Source organism: Engystomops pustulosus, chromosome 1, assembly GCF_040894005.1.
Source record: "Engystomops pustulosus chromosome 1, aEngPut4.maternal, whole genome shotgun sequence".
Lineage (NCBI taxonomy): Eukaryota > Metazoa > Chordata > Amphibia > Anura > Leptodactylidae > Engystomops > Engystomops pustulosus.
In genome coordinates, this window is record NC_092411.1 from 37,157,789 (window position 1) to 37,178,190 (window position 20,402).

Below are 20,402 nucleotides of genomic sequence, written 5' to 3' on the forward strand. Positions count from 1 at the left end.
TATAGCAAATGTTTTTTCATAAGGTCCTCAACATCAAGGCTGCCCGTAATGTCGCCAGCCCGTAATGACGCCAGCCCGTAATGTCGCCAGCCCGTAATGACGCCAGCCCGTAATGGCGCCAGCCCTCTGCATTGTCAATGTGCCAGGCGCTATGTGATGATGTCATCCTGCCTGCCGGCTTCAATATTACACACAGCAGAATGAGAGGAGCTGCTGTGGGGGAACAGGGAGAGGCACGTTCATGGTGTTTATTATTTTTTTTTTTAATTAAAGGGAACCCGTCAGCAGAAATTGACCTAATAAACCACTACCAGTATGTCATCAAGCTGCTGAACTCCTTCTAGATCATGTCTATTTTATGGCCCAGCGCGATGGCATCATGAAAGTCAACTTTGAAGTGACATGTAATTTGGTGGTATAAAGTCAAGGAGGCAGAGAGTTTAGCACTGAAGTCAAGCTCTCTTCACTTCAGAATGCTCTCACTGTAATTAATTGTCCTGCATTCAGGCACATCACTAACTGGATCTCCTTCATTCTGAGGGGAGGAGAGCTTGACTTCAATGCCGAGCTCTCCGCCTCCTTAATTTTATACAACCAAATTTACATCTCACTTTGAAGTTGATTTTCTGAATGATGCCACCACACTGGACGATGAAAGAAACATGATCTGGAGGGTGTTATTCTGCTTCATATCATAATGGTAATGGTTAATTAGGTCAATTTCTGAAGACAGGTTCCCTTTAAGCAGGGAGGGCTTTTCATGATGCATAATGAGAGTTTGCACAGCGCTGGAAGACTAGGTTCGTAATATTAAAATTCCAATTTATTGGTAGATGTGGACAAAGTTTAAAATATATATATATATATATAAAAGCTTTCTTGGATTATAGAACGATGTGTTTTGTGCTCAGACTGGGCACTTCATCTGGGAGGGATGGGGGCAGAATATGAGGAGGGAGCTGCTGGTAGAGGAAATATGAGGGGGAACTCCATTGGGGGGATAATATAAAGGGGGGGCTGCCGATGGAGGCACAATGTGACAGGCAGATGGAGGGGGTACAATGTGAGGGGAATATGGGGGGCAGTAAGGGTGTGTAAGATGGAGTGAGGAGTGAGGAAAGAGACAGGTTTGTGGCATTGTACCCCATGGAATTTTCTGCCCTATCTTTTGTCTCTCTTTTTGCATTGGGAGGTATGTCTACAAGTCAATGTCTGACCATGTAACACAAGTTTGTATTAAGAACAAGCCAGAAACTCCTGCGTAGACAACGGATTCAGGATACTGGTATATAAATTCTCTGTAGTTCATAGCTTTTCTTTGGCAAGAGAGTTTGACAAAAAGGTTTCTTTGACAAAAAGTTAAAGGAGTCTTAAAAGGCTCCTTATTATGCCCAAGCAGTAACATCCAATTTAGAAAGGGCAGCCTCTGGCCCAACTTTGTGTACTCTGAACAGCACTCATGATGTCCAAACACAACCAAAAACTGTTCAGATGAGTGTCTGGTGTGGCTTACACTCTTAGATCAATTACTTTATTTCCTTTTTGAGAAACGGCGCCACACTTTCCAACTGGCAATGTCTAGTATTGCAACTTAAACTGCAATACCAAGCACAGCACATGAGTATAAGTGAAGTGGTTTCAGATAAAAAAGCACACCCTTTGAGACTATTTACAAGTCTACCGGTAGTAACAAATCCTGTTCCAGGACCCTCCTGTTTGTTAATTGCCTTTCCTTATTGACATAGTAATATAATCATCCTCATCTTCATCATCATCTTCAAAAGCGAATCCAGTGGTCTGGAAAATCTAAAATTCTGCATCTCAGGAAAATGAATAGATTTTGCAAGGCAGATGATATCTGATACGGAGCACAATACATTTTAAACGTGAAACCTCCAGAGTAAATAACATATTAATACTCGATAAGAGGTAACATCTGGTTAGAAGACCGCTGCCCCAGTGACATAATATTTGCCGAAATTCCATCTTACTCCATTCCTCATTCCTTTGGGTTGAGATACACAGAATAGCAAGTCACATAAATCACATTGTTCTTTCCCTCCGCTATGTTATATGTACAGAAGCTAAGGCTTTCTAAATCCTGTATGAAATCAGGCATTTACTATGGCAATAAAACATGAAAGTGGACATATGCACAAGCACTTAGAAAAGCTTAAAGCAAAGCAACCACTTGTTGTTTTGAGCTGAGTTCACGTATATATCAGCGTCTTACGGATAACGGGTCTTATTTTCATTAGACCCAAAATTTTGCCATTACAGAATAAAATGCTCCAGGAAATCTGAGATTAGGTATTCGGTGCTCCCTCAATACAGGCGGTCCCCTACTTAAAGGGAACCTACCACCACGATTCTACCTATAAAGGTAGATCGGGTGGTAGGTGGATGTAAGGGATGTGAGGATAGCTCTTTTTAGAGCTAATCCTCACGTCCCTGCTAACTTTTAATAAACTTTATTCCCTTAATATGTAAATTTACTTATGCGGCTACTGGGGCGTGGAGTAGCCGGGCATGAGGCTACACAGCGCGGCTACTCCATGCCCCAGTAGCCACGTTACTCCTCCTACCCGGTTGTGAGCGGCGCTCAGCTCCTCGTAGCTGCGCGCCCTCTTCCGACATGCTGGCGTTCTGCGCATGTGCAGAACACAGGTCCGCGGCTGAGCAGCCACAGCTCCGAGGCTGGAGCTATTGCGCATGCGCAGAACTCCGGCTTGTCGGATACTGCGCGCCGCACACAACAGGGTAGGAGGAGTAACGTGGCTACTGGGGTGTGGAGTAGCCTCGTGCCCGGCTACTCCACGCCCCAGTAGCCGCATAAGTAAATTTACATATTAAGGGAATAAAGTTTATTAAAAGTTAGCAGGGACGTGAGGATTAGCTCTAAAAAGGGCTATCCTCACGTCCCTTACATCCACCTACCACCCGATCTACCTTTATAGGTAGAATCATGGTGGTAGGTTCCCTTTAAGAACAATCGACTTACATACGACCCCTAGTTACAAACGGACCTCTGGATATTGGTAATTTATTGTACTTTAGTCCTAGGCTACAATGATCAGCTATAACAGTTATCACAGGTGTCTGTAATGAAGCTTTATTGTTATTCCTGGTTCTTAGGACAACCCAACATTTTTAAAATCCAATTGTCACAGAGACCAAAAAAGTTCTGGCTGGGATTACAATGATAAAATATGCAGTCCCGACTTACATACAAATTCAACTTAAGAACAAACCTCCAGACCCTATCTTGTATGTAACCCGGGGACTGCCTGTATTGCATGTGCTTCTTCCCTCCAATACCCCAAAGAGCAGTCGGCTGAGCCATAGGGCTTTCAACTGCGCATGCGCAAGACTTTCAGAGAGCCTCCTGATGTCAACAGCTCTCGGGCAGGGAAGTAGGTGGGAGGAGGAGGGGAAAGAGCATGCAAGAGGTCAGGAATAACTATGTACCATATATATTCAAGTATAAGCTGAGGCACCTACATTTTACCACAAAAAAAACTGGAAAAATGTATACATGTCTTCAGTTGGATGTTATTAAAATAAATGTACCATGGTGGAAATAATTTCTTATAAATGCAGTCCTATGGTCCTTGGATAGCTGTCCTTGGATACGACCACTGCTATTAGAGTGATTGTGCAATGAAACAAATTGTTTTTGCAAATTAAATGGCCAGAATTTACTGTATGTCCCACAACCGTCCTGTAATCATGAAGGCAGAATCCAGGCGGTAAGGCACCTCAATAGTGCAGCTGTTGCCACTTCTGGAAGAGTGCGGTTGTGGACGTATTCAAAGATGACCATTTTGTTTCTAGGGACAACATAGCTACATTTATGGTAGGTGGTCTTCACCCAGGTTCATATTTTAGTGACATCCCAAAAAAATGTAAATGGCAGATTAAATGTAATGTGAATACCCAGATGAGAACACCCCTTTAAGTTCAATTTGTATGTATGTCAGAACTGGTATGTTTAATATTTTTTTGGTCCTAATGACAATTGGATTTGCAAAATAATTTGCTGTCATTGGAACAAGGATTATCGGTAAAACTTCATTACAGACACCTTACAGCTGATCATTGCAGTCTGGGACTAATGTAAAGCATTCAGAGAGCTTCACCAGAGGTCACAGTGGTCAGAGAGGTAACCTGTAACTAGGGGTTGTCCGTAAGTCGAGTGTCCTGTGTCTGGGGCTTCCTGTATTTGTAAAAGACGTGTGCTATAATAAATCTGTGTATAGCCCCAACATAAAGAGCTACATGGGGAACTTTAACCTTACATTGACACTGTCACCAAAATTTACCCAATAAAATACCAGCCACCTCAAGTAGCATATGAAATGTCCTTTGTAGAATAAATTTTTTTATGCTAAGATGCAAATGAGCTAGAGAGCATGAGATGAGTGAGGTGGAATATCACTTTAGACACCCATGCCTTAAACTCTATAACCATAATTTATGGTTATAAATTATAAATAACCATGATGTTAAGATAAGAATCTGAACAAACCACAGTACATAGATTGTGATGTTATCTACAAAAGCGGAGAAGAAAGAAAAAGTCGGGAATAGGATTTGTATCTGCAGCTATTTTCTTTAAAAATGTCTTTTAGGCTACATTCACACGAATGTATGGGGGACGTATATACGGCCGATATATGTCCCCCATACATCGCAATGGGCACACACGTGCTGCACCGTACCGCTCCGTACCACGTAGAAAGATAGGACATGCCCTATCTTTCTCTGGAATACAGCGCCGTGCGCCATATGCGCCGGTTCTGTAGCTCAAAAAACCACAAATATGATTTGTAAGATGAGTTTTTTAATATTAATATTTATGCCAGAAGCATTTTTCTAGGTGCTATAGAACCAATGATAGGGTGTCTCAAGTGACACTCCCTCTTTTGCTTTCTAAAAGTGATTTTCTCAGCTCATTTTCACACAACTTCTACCAAGAACATTTTAAATAATAATAATAATCTTTATTTATATAAGCCATCAAATTCTGTAGTGCTTTACAAATCATAGGGGACATATACAAATAATTACAAATAACAAACAGTCATATGGAACAATAGGAGTGAGGTCCCTGCTCACAAGAGCTTACAGTCTATGAGGATGAGGGGGTGACACAAGAGCTTACAGTCTATGAAGATGAGGGGGTGACACAAGAGCTTACAGTCTATGAAGATGAGGGGGTGACACAAGAGCTTACAGTCTATGAGGATGAGGGGGTGACACAAGAGCTTACAGTCTATGAGGATGAGGGGGTGACACAAGAGCTTACAGTCTATGAGGATGAGGGGGTGACACAAGAGCTTACAGTCTATGAGGATGATGGGGTGACACAAGAGCTTACAGTCTATGAGGATGAGGGGGTGACACAAGAGCTTACAGTCTATGAGGATGAGGGGGTGACACAAGAGCTTACAGTCTATGAAGATGAGGGGGTGACACAAGAGCTTACAGTCTATGAAGATGAGGGGGTGACACAAGAGCTTACAGTCTGAGGATGATGGGGTGACACAAGAGCTTACAGTCTAGTAGGATGAGGGGATGACACAAGAGCTTACAGTCTATGAGGATGAGGGGGTGACACAAGAGCTTACAGTCTATGAAGATGAGGGGGTGACACAAGAGCTTACAGTCTATGAGGATGAGGGGGTGACACAAGAGCTTACAGTCTATGAGGATGAGGGGGTGACACAAGAGCTTACAGTCTATGAGGATGAGGGGGTGACACAAGAGCTTACAGTCTATGAGGATGAGGGGGTGACACAAGAGCTTACAGTCTATGAGGATAAGGGGGGTGACAAAAGAGGTTGTAGAATGGTCCAGTCATATTTTAAATAAACCTGGTGGCTGTATACGGAGTACTGTCTTTAATTTAATTTCAATTTTTGCCTTAGGTAACAAAAAGGCAAGATTCAGCCCTGCCTTAAGGAGCTAGTAGTTTAATGGGGTAAAAGTTGGAGACCGTTTCCCTTTAAGGACCTGGGCTTCTCCTAAAGGATGCATCACTTTTTGTGTGAGGGGTTGTTTTTCTGCAGTCTAGGATAAGCAAAAAAATATTGCATTCCTATACAGGGATCGTGTCACTTTCACAAAAAACATGCACCTTGCGACTCATTAGGGGTCACAAATTCCCTAGATGTTGAAATCCCGAGTGACTGTGTAATCTAATAAAATAGATGAGGATTGCAGAGAACAGTACAAAGTCGCCTAAATGTTATTCACCATCTGCCCTCTCCCATGCCTATGTACACACAGCCACTCATAATGGGGGAACAATCCGATTGGTCCAACTGCTGGGCCTTCCACTGGGTATGGGAACGAATCCCCATCAATGTGGAGAACGAATCCCCAATTCCCTCCAGTAGGTGGAGCGGCAGGTTGACTGCGTGTAGTACCACTCCATTTTAATACTGACGAAGTGTTGGAAATGGCATTGTACAATGCTTGGGTATCACCAGCACTTCCAATCACTGTCCAGGGAGTAGGGGGGATAACCAAGCGCTGTGCATGGCAAATACTGCCGCTCTCATACTATTAAATGGAGCTACAGGATACATGCTCGACCTGCCACTCCACCATGTTCTCTAAGTTGCTGGTTGTCCCATTATCATGATCGGCAGAGGTGCCAGCAGTTGGACCCCACCGATCAGATGGTTTTCCCCTGTCCAAGGGAAAGGTGGCGACTTGTTAACTTTGTACAACCCCTTTAAGATTAAATACAAATCTTAAATATCCTCAGTGTAGTGTTTATATATCAGCAATGATTTTGTGTGAGGTCAGATGTGGTCACACGAGGTACTGGTGTTCTGTATTGAGTATTGGGGATAAGTTTGTTTTCCTTTCAGTCCATTAGTTCAGTACCTGCCATCATTACAAATTAGAAGAGGAAAGGCTTTCTATAGACAGGAAACCAGAGGACAAGGCCAGGAAGTAGATAATGTGAGCCTCTAGGTAGCAGATGCCTGGAAGCCAATATTATAGCTTGCGGTCACAGGAAATACAAGGCAGATGTTACAGGTTCTGTGTAACTCACTTAAACAACAATAACCCCCCATGTCTGTTAGACGGACAGCAAACAGACGACTTCTCCGAGAAACCAAAGCCTGACCTTTTGTGGTGCCCAGTCACTGAAAACTGTCAGCTTCACGTGAAAACTACTCAACTCTGCTCTAGATGAAGCTGATATTTATCAGGAAAGACAACATCCAACTTTGTCTCGGTTTCGGACTGTGAAGAAAACCCTTCCAAACAGATGGACTCGTATATAACCCCAGAGGGTAATGCAGCTGTGATTCTCGCATCTGCAGCGATCGCTCACACAAAGCCAAAATCCTAATACGCAGCTGAGTGTGTGTAATATCAGAAATATGGGCTCCAGACCAAGCCTATGTACTAATGATAGATCGGGGTCAAAAATCACATCTATTTACTGCTAAATATCGGACTGTATCCAGGCCACACTCAGGATCCAATACATGGCACATGCAACTAACCCTTGCCAGACCAACCAGGGCAAGTGATGCTGAGCTATTTGGTTTTATACACTATGTGTATGCGACTATAAAATTAAATTGAGGTTAATTTAAAAAACAGTAAAATACTATTATTGTACGTATTAAAAAAATGTAAAAAAAAATTCCTAAAATTAAGTGATCAGCCCCATTGTTGAATCATGGCCTTAGCCCTCTAAGTACATGGTAGGTGTTTGCTATGTAGTGCTCTGGAGCAGAGGAGCATTGTACTTTTATGAACATTTGAAGATTTCCTCTATGCTCTTTTTATTCTGGGTTAATCCAAGTTAACCCTTGATGTAAAATATAGTGTTTTGTTATATACATTCTGTTTACTATTACTGTATCTGTATATACTAGTAGAAAGGGTTAATGAACATTGAGACATATTTCTGACTGCTTGACCTTTACAATGGCAGGTGCTGTCTGGAAACTTATTTACACTTTAGAACGCTGCCATAGAATATAATGGGGACTCAATGCAAGTCTATGGGAAAACGCCTGGTCATTGTTTTTGTGCTAAATTGTAACCAGTACTCCCCTGGTAGAAAGTATATAAGGAAAATCCAGTCCTTATATAGGGAAGAAAGCTTGGAGGAGAACACTGCCAGTGAACCTGAGAAACCATAAGAAGCTGCTGAGATGGGGATACAGTAAAAAGGAAACTGTTCACTGCAGACCCGGACTTTCTGTACCCATTGGGATGCACCACACCTTACCATCCCTTCCAGAAAACAGCACCACGTGATGACACCTCGATGGTGCCTGGCGGACCCAGCATAGCTATGGGGCCAGCCCCAATCCCAACGCTGCAGCATACACCCACTACCATCTCCCACGATATGTCCTGGCACCAATTACGGATGTTAACAGTTTAAGTACCGTGGGAAAAGTGCATGAGCATCGCCACAAAATCCATCATGATAAACAAAGGACACCTGTTTATAGATGGAGACACTGTAACTGTGGTGATCTTCTTATATTTATTATCCATGGCCTCCTTTCTAAAACCAACTTTTAACAAAAATTATGATAATGAGATAGAAGGGCTTTGGAGTTTAACAAGAGCCTCTAAGTGCTGCAGATTCACTGCCTGTTACAATAAAAAGAACATGCCCCCCCCCCCCATAGTCTCTCCCTTTTCCTATCAGCAGCATGAAGTGTAGGGGGAGGGGAGACCTGCTCTGCTCATTAGAACAGCCTGTGCAACTACAGCACCAAGGGGCAATGGAAACACCCACCAGAGCCCTTCTGGCTCTTTAGAATAATTATAAAATTCCTTTTAGAAGGAAGGAGGCCATAAGTAACTAACATAAGAAGATTACCACAATCCAAGTGCCTGGATGTAGGAAACCCCCATACAGCTCTGTACATGTTTAAAAAAACCCACACATCAGATGTTAGGTTTAATAGGAAAGTGAAAAAAAAACATCAGTGATGGGATAAGATTCCTTGCTTTTGGAATCTTGGATCAGGATGGGGTCTTTTGAGGCCTTTGCAATCGGTTGGATTCTTAAAGGCCATTACTAGAATCCTTAGCCTTGCAAGCATGACCTTTAAGACTCTATACAACTACAAAGGTGATCTGCTAAGACCACTGATCAAGTACTATGGCCTTCCACCAAGCCAAACAATATCCAGCACTGAAATGCAAGAGCATGGAATCAGTGGTCTAAAGTTGGGTGCTTATTCGTTCTGGTATTGGTATGTCTAATATCCCAAGTCAAGTCCCTAGGCTTCTTGAAAGTCAGGTATGGCTCTATAGGGAGCTGCCTTCTTTATTGAAGGACTAAAAGCATGCATTTCCGTTATATATATCCAGGGAAACTCATTTGCATAAACAAATTTAGGAAACATTTTAAACAATGACTCTTCTTACCTTAACGCATGGATACAATATATAACACGGGGGATGTTTTTCCGATCATAAACATCTGTGGTCTCTGGATAAAAGATCTATAAATTTAAATCAGATGAGAAATTTATCATGAAGGATGGAATTAAAATTCAAAAGGTCAGAATTTTTGTTAGGAAATAATGAGTTGCATATTTTAACAAATAAAAGGTCAAGCCACTTATTTCAGGGAAAAGAATTCATGAACATTATACTTTAAGCATTAAGGGGTTTTCTGGGCCCAAATTATTAATCAATAGGATAGTTCACCAACATGTGTTTAGTTGGGTGTGCACCTGGTAACCTGGAATCAACTGCCTACTGAACTGCTACATATAGTAAGGAATTGGAAGTAGGCAGCTTTGTCCAATGTGTAGTAACCAGAAAAGGCATTGGCGGGCATTCATGCTCGAATTCATACCCCCTTACCACTAGGTAAAAAGGGGCCCCCTACAAGTGGATTTTGTGGATGTATTGCTCCTTTAATACCCCTTGGCTGAATGTCCAGGTGAAGATGCTTATCTATAATACACATATATATCATATATATACCAACATATCTATCATCTATCCGTCCAGTTATCTAACCATCTATCTAGCTTTGTGTCTATATATCTATCTATTATCTATCCATCTCTCGCCTACTGCATCCATCACTCATAACTATCTTTCTATAATCTACTTTATAATACTGCCTCTATAAATTTATCATCTGTCTCTCTATAAATCTATATGATATTTCATATTTTTAGCTTCTATCATCAATCTACCTCTCATCTGTCTATTTCTCCTACAGTCCCAAATTACAGATTTGCTTACCATACTACTGTTTGCCCCGGGCCCCACTTTGTCTATAACCGGCCCTGCACTCCCCGGATATATGAGGAAGAGCAGTCCTTGTCATATTCGGCATGCGCTCACAGTCTGCTCCAGTGGGGGACTGGAGTCAATCATAGCGATCTGTCACACCAGCTGATAAATCTGTTGGCTTTGCCTTGCCCCGCCCTTTCCACGCCCGCTTTTTGGAAAACGCCCAAAATTTCCACACTGCAAAAATAAAAGCAGTAGTTGCATATATTCGCTTACCTTAGGAAGTCCAATTGATTCCATAGCCCGTAACCACTGTACAGTATTATCTGTGTGACGAAAGTGTAAACCAGAGCGCTAAAAAACACAAAAATTTCCAAAATAAATCACCATTTGTTATTAGTACAGATCTGATACATATTAAACAGCAAAAATGTAATTATAAATTTAATTGTAAGGTTTTAATCTCAATGTTTCTTCATGACGGATATAAACTTTATGTGTAGTAGGCAGGAAAATGCAACTGTCAGGTTCGCTAGGGAGAATGCTGGGACTTCTGGTTCTTCTGCTGGTGCCAGCAGAGTTCTCCAACCCCCGGCACGTATCCGCGCAAACTCCACCTCTCGTCCCGGGCAGCGGCTGCTAATACCTCGTGCTGTCTAGGAGTTGTGTTCGGAACTGCTGGGACTTGTGGTACCTCTGCATGGTGCCTGGTTGTTCTGCACCTTGAGGGGTTGATTCCCAGAAGTTGTCCAGCTCCTATCAGGTTCTGGAGGTGGCGTTCTGGCTGCATAAATTGCAGCTGCACTAGTCACCTGTGCCAGTGTTTGAAATCCCTTCATCACTCGCTTGCTGCATTAGGTTGTATTGCTCTGTATCTGTATCTGTGTTGTTGTGACCTCGGCTAGTTTTTGACATTGACTCTTTGCTTACTGATTTTGCTCTTGACGTACCCTCTTGTTGTGACTCTGACTAGTTTACCATTCTTTTGTGTTTTATGTTTGTCAGTCTGTTTGTGTTTCCCTTCCCACACTTAATCAGTGTATTTCGAGTCTTCAAGTAGTTGCCCGGAAGGGACAGAGGTTGGGACAAGCTCAGGGCACACTATCCCCTGTCTTCTGTGTTACCCAACCCTAACAGCAACAAAGAAGATGGCCCTTCTTGCCCGCACTGCTACTTTATAATATACATATATTCTTTTCTATCCTACGAAAGACGTCTTTATACTGCTTTGAAACTATGAAAACATGGCAGACATATTCAGGAGAGGATGTACGAGTGCATGAGGCCTAAATTTGCTAGAAGTTCATTCTTAGTCTTAAAAGAGGGACCCCCCACAAACTACACACAGTACCTTTAGATGTCTTTATACATGTTCCACTGATGCCTCTATCCATGGAGTTAGAGCCAACATTTTTGTAAAAAAGACTTATTCATCTCCTCTGTCCCAGTTATGGAGGTGGAGAGCTGCAGCATACAGTCAAGCTACCCAGCGAAGAGGACGAGCGAAGAGGACGAGCGAAGAGGACGAGCGAAGAGGACGAGCGAAGAGGACGAGAGAAGAGGACGAGAGAAGAGGACGAGAGAAGAGGACGAGAGAAGAGGACGAGAGAAGAGGACGAGCGAAGAGGACGAGCGAAGAGGACGAGCGAAGAGGACGAGCGAAGAGGACGAGCGAAGAGGACGAGCGAAGAGGACGAGCGAAGAGGACGAGCGAAGAGGACGAGCGAAGAGGACGAGAGAAGAGGACGAGAGAAGAGGACGAGAGAAGAGGACGAGAGAAGAGGACGAGAGAAGAGGACGAGAGAAGAGGACGAGAGAAGAGGACGAGAGAAGAGGACGAGATCTAGGTTATTTGGCTCATCTATAAAATTAACCACTCCCTCGGGACACCGCTGTGTGAAGAGAAATTTACCTTGCACTTCACTACTCCCTCAGAAATTCTCTTTAGCTGGATTAGCAGTGTCAATGAGAAGGGGGTAAGTTTGACTGTATACTGCAACTCCCCCTATAGCCCTGACAAGAGGGCATCATATATATATATGTCTTTTTTAGAAAAATGGTGGCACTAATCCCATGGAGAGACATCAGTGGAACATGTATAAAGTCATCTACTGTGGTAGAAAATATTGTGTGTAGTTTGTTGGGGGGGAATGGTTGGTTACAGGGTCTCTATTACTTCCCTTCAAGTAACATTTTATGTCTTGGTCACGTTTATGAACCCAGGTTACTATAACCAGACTGGATCATAAGGACAGGGCCCCAAAAGGTCCAGCAGAAGACAACCTCTATGGAATCCAACTTTGGGACCATCACTTGCCTCTTATTTCTTATATGATGCACCACTAATAACATTTTAGACATTAGGATATATCTTATATGTACAAAGACCAAACCATGTTCTGCATTAATGTAAAAAAAAAAAGCCCCTAAAAACCATATCCCCCGATGGGTCTTGGACTTAACATTCGGACACCAGTTTTACCTATTATACCACAACTGCTGCTCAGTATTATTGAGATTTCGAGCACGTTAGGTAACATCCAGTAGTGTGTCATGGAAGTGGGTTAGCTCCTCCTGGCACAGACATCGCTCAGTGACAAAAGCAGCGACAAAATGTCAATTTTTGGAAAGAATAATCATGCTGGCTCAGTTACAAGAACCAATACTGTATACTCAGGAGTAGCCGTCTATACAATGCTTCAGAGGCACAGAGCTGTCAGTCCAGCAGTGTTATTTACAGTCACACATCTCAGATTCGCCTTCTAGATTAAGACATTTGTCTGGAAGAGGTAATTCAGTGTTTAATGGCAGGTTTTCAGATGCAATAAAGAAAATGAACCGTCAAACTCTTCATCCAGAACCAACCGTAACAAAATTAACTTTGAATTACTACAATATTTTTTCTATTATTGATATTATAGATTATAACAACCGATCATATAGTATATTCACCATACTTATTATTTAAAGAAAATCTACCATTTGTTTCATGTATTGTCAGCCAAAACATACCTTGAGAATGCTGTAGCTACACTGATGCAGAAACATATCTTGAACATATCTTGTTTTATCCCTGATCCTAGTGGTTTTGCTCAAAAAACAATTATAAAATTCAGGACCTCGGGAAAGCTGGTTTGCATATTGACTGTTGTTCATAAGCACATAACACGGAGCTTCCTGAACTGTCCAGGCAGGACTAATCAATCTGAGCTGGATGACTCATACACAGCAGCTGGGGGATGGTGCAGCGATTTATTACTTCTGCCTGTCAGGGACAACACAATGGGACACATTTATTTACCCGTTTCTTAGAGTTCACCGAAAGTGCACTGTCCGACGATAATGCACTGTGCCACGATTCACTGAGATCGTGCGCCCCAATATCCTGCATGTGTCGCTTCCCCGGTCAGGTCCGACTGAGTTCACCTTCTTCGTGGTGCATGTAAGTGCATTGTCGTGCGACACAATTAGAAAGATAAATCCAGGGCTCAGTCAGAATCAGTCGGACTGTCCGACAGCTCACCCCCCCAATTTGTGTTGCATGGAAGCCAGCGTAGCTGTGGCATTTTAAGAAATGCGTGCGCCAAAATCCCAGTGCAGTACCTGTTAAATACCCATCAAAGCTGCGCAAAACCCGATAACGGTACAAAGTTTTTGCATGACCCTTAGTAAAAAAAAGCCCCAGTGATTACAGTGTTCTCTGAAGCAGTGCAAGTGGAGAAGCGCAGAGCCCAGGCACAGGAGCAACAGAGCCTCATTATCACAATTCTATAATTGTTTTTACCGCAAAACCGCTCAATTCCAGGATTAAACAAGATATGTTTCTGCATCAGTGTAACTACAGCAATCTCAAGGTATGTTTGGTTCATAATGCATAAAATCAAATACTAGATTTCTTTAAGACAACTCTTATGCATACTTCATTCAATGTATAAAGTATCCATATATTCCACTAACATGCTAATATGTCTTTCAGTCACAAATATATAAAAAAAAAAAACAGATCTTAGGGTGGGAATACCCCCCTCCCTCCTCCAAACTTTTGCTAAATTGGCAAGAAGCCAAAAGAATCAAGAATTTTGTGATAGGAGGAGGTTGGTGAAACAAAAAAACTTGTAAAAAAAACATTTATCCATAAAAATCTAATACCTAGCTTTCTATGAGAATACTAGAATGATTAAAAACAGTTTATTGTAAAGTAAAACCCATTGCCCAAAAACTACCTGTGCTTGTGGAATTTTCCGGACCAAACCTAGAAACATGCCGAGTTCAGGGTAATTCATCGGAACCCCAAAAACTCATGCAGCAGATCTGTTGGGCCAAACTCACTTATGGAAAAGGAAAGGACGTTGAAAAACATGTCCACTTCCCCAAAACAGCTCCACGCCTGCCCATGGCTAGTGTCTGGTATTGCTTTATTCTCCTATACAGCTGTAATACCAGCACATACTATGGTCATATGCAACAGTGTTATGGAACAAAGCAGACATGTTCCTCAACCCATTTAATTAATCATGTTATTGTGTTCAGTTTTCCTGGTGAAGAACACATATAGAGGTTCATTTACTAAGGGTTGCGGATCGCACTTTCATCGGACTGTGCAGCTTTTTCAGGGATTACACAGCTTGCACAGGTATTTAACTAGTGTCTGCATCGGGATTTTAGAGCATGCAACAGATTTTTGGCGCAGCTGCGCTGGCTTCCATGCGACACAACGTAGGAGGCGGGTCGACAGACGATCCGACTGAGCGCAGGATTTAACTTTCAAATTGTATCGCAAGCCCAAGCACTTACATGCACCAGGAAGAAGAAGGTGAACTCCGCCGTCCCTGAGCGGGGAGGCGACACATGCAGGATATTGGGACACAATCTTAGTAAATCGCGGCACAGAGCATTATCATCAGACAACGCACTTTCTGTAAACTTGAGTGGACGGGTAAGTTAATCTGCCCCTTAGGGTCTTTCTTGCAGATTTTGCTGCAGTTTAGCGAGTCTAAGCAAGGTATGGATTCAAGCGGAAATGGGAAATATAAAATGTGGGACATTTCCTTTTCTGCCCAAAGAAGCAGCCCCTTGCGTTCCTATTGTACTACGCGGCAGCGTCTGCTAGCTTATTGGAGGGTTTATCACTGCTAAAAATAGGCTAGCGCTAGTTGCTGCTTTAGTAAGCAGCTCCTAGTGCCTCTTTTTTTTTTATAGTTGACAGCTCCTCTTTAAAGATTTCCCAAAAATTCTATTCATGGCAATTCTAGCAAGCACCAAACAGAATGGGGGACATTTACTATGGCGTTTCCGCCAGTTTTGTGGCGCTCTCACCACATGTTCTGCTCTGAGACCTATTTATTAGCTGGCGGCGCCAGAAAAAATGACTTTTTCCGTCTGCTCCGACTCTTCTCCGAAAAGGGGCGTGGCTTTGGCGGAGTGGAAACTCAGACACAATTAATATGTGTCGCAGCCCTTTTTGGGCGCTGTAAACTGGCGGAAAGTAGACCAAAAGAAAACTGGTCTAGCAGGGACTGTTCTCGGTGCTCGGGACAGATTTTGGTCCCAGGGACAGAAAATGGTCTCGGCGCCAGAAATGTCTCTGCACAGCTCTACAATATTAAATGTGTATCTTCTTTCCGAGAGCAGGTCGGTAACAAAGCCAGTGCAGACACCGACACTTTAAGTAAATGTCCCCCAATGAGAGAGATAAGTTTTGGTTGCTCACACTCTACAGTCCCATACTTGCCACACTTTTACAGTCCCATGGGGGTCCATAAAATAAAATGGTATGATGAGAAATTGGGAACCAAGTTGGGACCCAGTGTAAGTCCTTATTGTTCATAAAATCCATTGATTTGGGGGTACAGCTGTCTTGGCTTAACTTTAAGTAGCTCAGACCAGTTCAGGTTTACGTCAATCCATTCTTGATACATGTTCTTATCTGGCTTTAATATGAAGGTTCAACACACACCTGCAAAAAGTATAGTACATAAGTTATAGAACTTACCTTAAACCTGGTCTGTTCCACGTCATAAATCTTCTTTTCAGATATCAATTTTGGAGCAAAAAATCTGCCTAACTTTGCCAAATACACCCCATTTCTTAAGCCTTCCTCCAGTTCTGTTGTTGGCGGCAGTTCTTCAACAAGACAAGCTTCCATCCACCTGCAAACATGTAACAAGAGACTGTTTTGGCACAAGGAACATATCGATTGAAGAAACCATTTTATTAGTTGCCTTTTTCTTTAGACATTTGCTCGTAAATCCAAAACCAGCTGCCAGATATGCAATGCATTTGTTTAGGGTCAGGTGTCAAACTGATACCAGATTGAATTACTCTACATATGTATCTAATACAGACTCGGTGAGAGCCAGGAACCTGCAGGTGAAACACCGTGCATCTTATAAACCGGAACAATATGAAGACACCTGGAATGCTGCACGCCACATTTATTGAAGGTTTTTGACCATTTTTAGGCAATATTGTAGATCAGCAAACTAGACCAACTAATATGAGGTGCAAAGTATGACTCGCCAGTCTATTGCTGCGTTCACATGTGGTGTTTAAGTACAAGTACATCCCTAACATACATTACAGCTACCTATGCACACAGATTATATAATCATGGTTATTTTATACAAGTCCCCCTCACCCCCATCAATTCCTTATGTTCAGCCTTATATGCGCCCCCCCAGGAGTTCTGTGCCCTCGCACTTATGGATGATACTGAATACTGTATCTTTATAAAACTGAGCAGCTGCAGTGGAATGAGGTGCACTGTGTGTGGGAACATGAGGGCAGACTGTAGAGAATAGGGTGCGGACATTAAAGGGGTTGGCCACTTTTCAATAAATCTGTTCCATTAGACAGATCTCTGCATGTATATGTACCTTTTCCTCCTTTGAGAGCTTCAGCCTTTCCCTGTTCTTACCATGCTGATCCCTGCATAAATACACACAACTTCCTGTTTCTCACTCCTTCACTCATCCTAATGGTAAGCTCTACTGTGTCTTTTCTCGCAGTCCATCTCGCTGACATACAGAGGGAGAGAGGAGGGGGAAGCAGGGAGAGTCATAATCTCCTCCTGAAGCTCCTCCTATTCATCAGTGCACAACAAAGATCAACAGAGAGTTCACAGACAGCAATAAAGTAAGTATCAGAGATGATGAATCAATTGATGAACATTCAGGGATTATTATTAAAATAGGAAAGGCACATGGGCAATTAATGTAAAAAAGCGGCCAACCTCTTTAACCTGTAAGTTAACCTGCCGGGGCATACTTTGGTTAGGCATGGCAATCTTTAGTTTAGCTTGAAAACACGATTTAATCACTGAGAAAGTGAGAGGTGTGTCGGGAAACCGCTATCCGTCTTACAGGCAGATAAAATGCAGGTGGTAAAAGCCCTGGTTTTGTCTGCAGTAACCCAAGGGTTAATGCAGACATATAGTAAGCAGGAATAGTCTGTTTGGTCCATGTTGGCCTATCTAACATGCAGGACCGCATCTGCTATGAAGCGAGATGAAAATCTCGCTTCAGGCGGCAGAATGCGGGTCCCTGTAAAGGGCGGCAAAATTTGCCGCTCTAAAGTGGGCGATTCGGGCGTCCATTAACGATTATAGATATTATTTGGGGCTATAATTATTTTATACAAGGGGGGTGCTGTATATATAATAGGGGGCCATAATTATTTTATACTAGGGGGGGGCTCTGTATATTTTATTTGGGGATGTGGGGCTATAATTATTTTATACTGGGGGGGTGATGCTATATATATTATTTGGGGCTATAATTATTTTATACTGGGGGGGATGCTATATATATTATTTGGGGCTATAATTATTTTATACTGGGGGGGATGCTATATATATTATTTGGGGCTATAATTATTTTATACTGGGGGGGATGCTATAGATATTATTTGGGGCTATAATTATTTTATACTGGGGGGGGATGCTATAGATATTATTTGGGGCTATAATTACTTTATACTAGGGGGCGTGCTGTATATACTATATGGGGCCATAATTATTTTATACTGGGGAAGGATTCAGTATATATTATATGGGGCCATAATTATTTTATACTGGGGGGATGCTATATATTATATATCACTAAACTGGGGGGATGTATATGGGATACAGTATATTACTAAGCTGGGGGGGGGCTGTATATCGGGTACAGTATATTACTAAGCTGGGAGGGGACTGTATATGTGGGGCAAGATTTTATCCCTATATAATGATGGGATGTGTTATATGTGGGATAGCGTGCGGTCAGTTGTGTTGTGAGGAGTATATATTATTTAGGAGCGCAGTGTTGTTATCCAGGAGACTTCATACTGTAAGTGACTGTGGTATTTTTAGGGACGCCGGGTGGAGATGCTGCACGGAGCTGAAGATATCTGGCCGTGAATTCAGCAGTGATACGTCATGGATTGGAGAACCCGGAATAAAGTTCTACTGATGGAAGAGATTGTCATCTATAAGGTACTAGATGCCACTAATGACTCTCAGATCCTGTAGTCAGTCACACAGTGTCAGGGAGCTGTCTGTAGGGTTGTTAATTGTTAGTAAAGTTTAATGATTTACTTAACAGGGAGCGGGGGGGGGGGCAGCATTTTAATATTCGCCTCAGGCAGCAAATATGCTAGAATCGGCCCTGCTAACATGGACACATTGGTAATGTCCGTACTGGGCCTGCTAATTATGGAGTAGGGGGTGGGCTGGTAGTGGGACTCCTACTCCATCCAGGCTTCGGTCCTGGGCTTTTGTATAGCCCACATGTGTGGTTCCCAGGCCCCGTCAGAGCCTGATTTAGTCTGCAGGCCAGAAGCAGTAGGAGAGGCACTACCTGGAGAGCTGGAGGCTAAGACTGAGTTCACACAGCAAAAGGTAACTCAGTGCCTCCTGTACTACTGCTGGCCAAGAGCGTGTGCCAGGCAGCCTGGTACCCGTATAGTTAGGATCTGATATTGTATTAGGCAGTGCCTAGCTGGGCCAGGTTTATTTTTGTGTTGCTTTATATGTGCCAAAACCAAGGCTGAATTTAGGTTGTTTTTGAATTGTGAATAAAACACTTTATTTGGACTTTACCCTGTATGTGTCCCTGCTTCCTGCACTACCAGGCATCTACCTGAGAAATTCCCCACATCACTTATGTAAATTAGCCCTCCGGTGCTACCTCTACGCCATCAGCCATCTGTCGATGGCTTCCGATTGTTAATTATTCACACCTCCTTCTTTACACCCATGATGTCACTGAGCTCTCGGCACTTATCGCGCATGCGCAGACACTAACTCTTGCACAGCCGGCCGGTGAGAAGTGACGAGAGCTTGGTAACGTCACGGCTTTTGGTACCTGTAGGAGGGCCATTAGAAAGGAGGCGGCATATAATTAACAATTGGAAGACATCGACAGGCGGCTGATGACGTAGGGGTAGCATCGGAAGACTAATTTACATATGTGAGTTAATTGTTTTTTTTAGCTAAACTAAAGATCGCTGTGCCTAATTAAAGTATGTGCCGGCATCAGGATTAAATAGCTTACAGGGTGGTGTGCTCGCATGATTTCATCATGCAAGAAGTGGTAGGTTTCCTTTAAAGAGCTGCTTCCTGTAATTTACTAAGCAGAGATGGGATCCAGCACAGTGCATAGCTCCGCCCTGTCACCCCCTGCTCACCCTGGAGTCCGTAGCCTCCATCTACTGTTGCGGCCGGTTTCACTCTATGGATTCTTCTTAGCAACCTCACTTCCCACTTTCACTACTGCCAAAAGGCTAATATTAGCATCCTTATACATAATGACGGTCCACATAGGATGATATAATTAGTCGCTAGCGGCATGCTTCAATATGAACTTGACCAGCCAATACAGAAAAAGAAAAGCTGTAGTCAGGTGCCCGACTAATGATAAATCGGCCCGACAGAATCTCCCTGCTTTTTCCATCCACTTTGCATAAATGTGAAAGTCACTGAAATTTCATCCAATTTGCCACACGTGAAAATGACCTAACTAAAGAGTATCTCTGCACATCCTAAGCTTTGCAGACATCACAGAGAGCTGAGGTCAGACAGCTATATTTGCTAAATTACAAGCTTTTCCTGGCAGCTTCCGAGAAACAATTAACCTATAGAAACCTGGCGGAGAAAGAATGGCGTAACGATG

General features: G+C 42.8%; 1 protein-coding gene across 3 annotated transcripts in view; it reads right to left on the reverse strand.

Moving 5' to 3' along the window:
• Positions 1–20,402, reverse strand: part of IQGAP2 (IQ motif containing GTPase activating protein 2) — a 190,662-nt gene that overhangs the window by 83,194 nt on the left and 87,066 nt on the right. For all 3 annotated transcript variants that reach the window (XM_072138147.1, XM_072138138.1, XM_072138156.1), the window contains exons 3-5: positions 16,244–16,400; positions 10,528–10,605; positions 9,427–9,503 (exon numbers count right to left, since the gene is read on the reverse strand). In XM_072138147.1, coding sequence (XP_071994248.1) covers positions 9,427–9,503; positions 10,528–10,605; positions 16,244–16,400 — 312 coding nt within the window. The remainder of the gene's footprint in view (positions 1–9,426; positions 9,504–10,527; positions 10,606–16,243; positions 16,401–20,402) is intronic.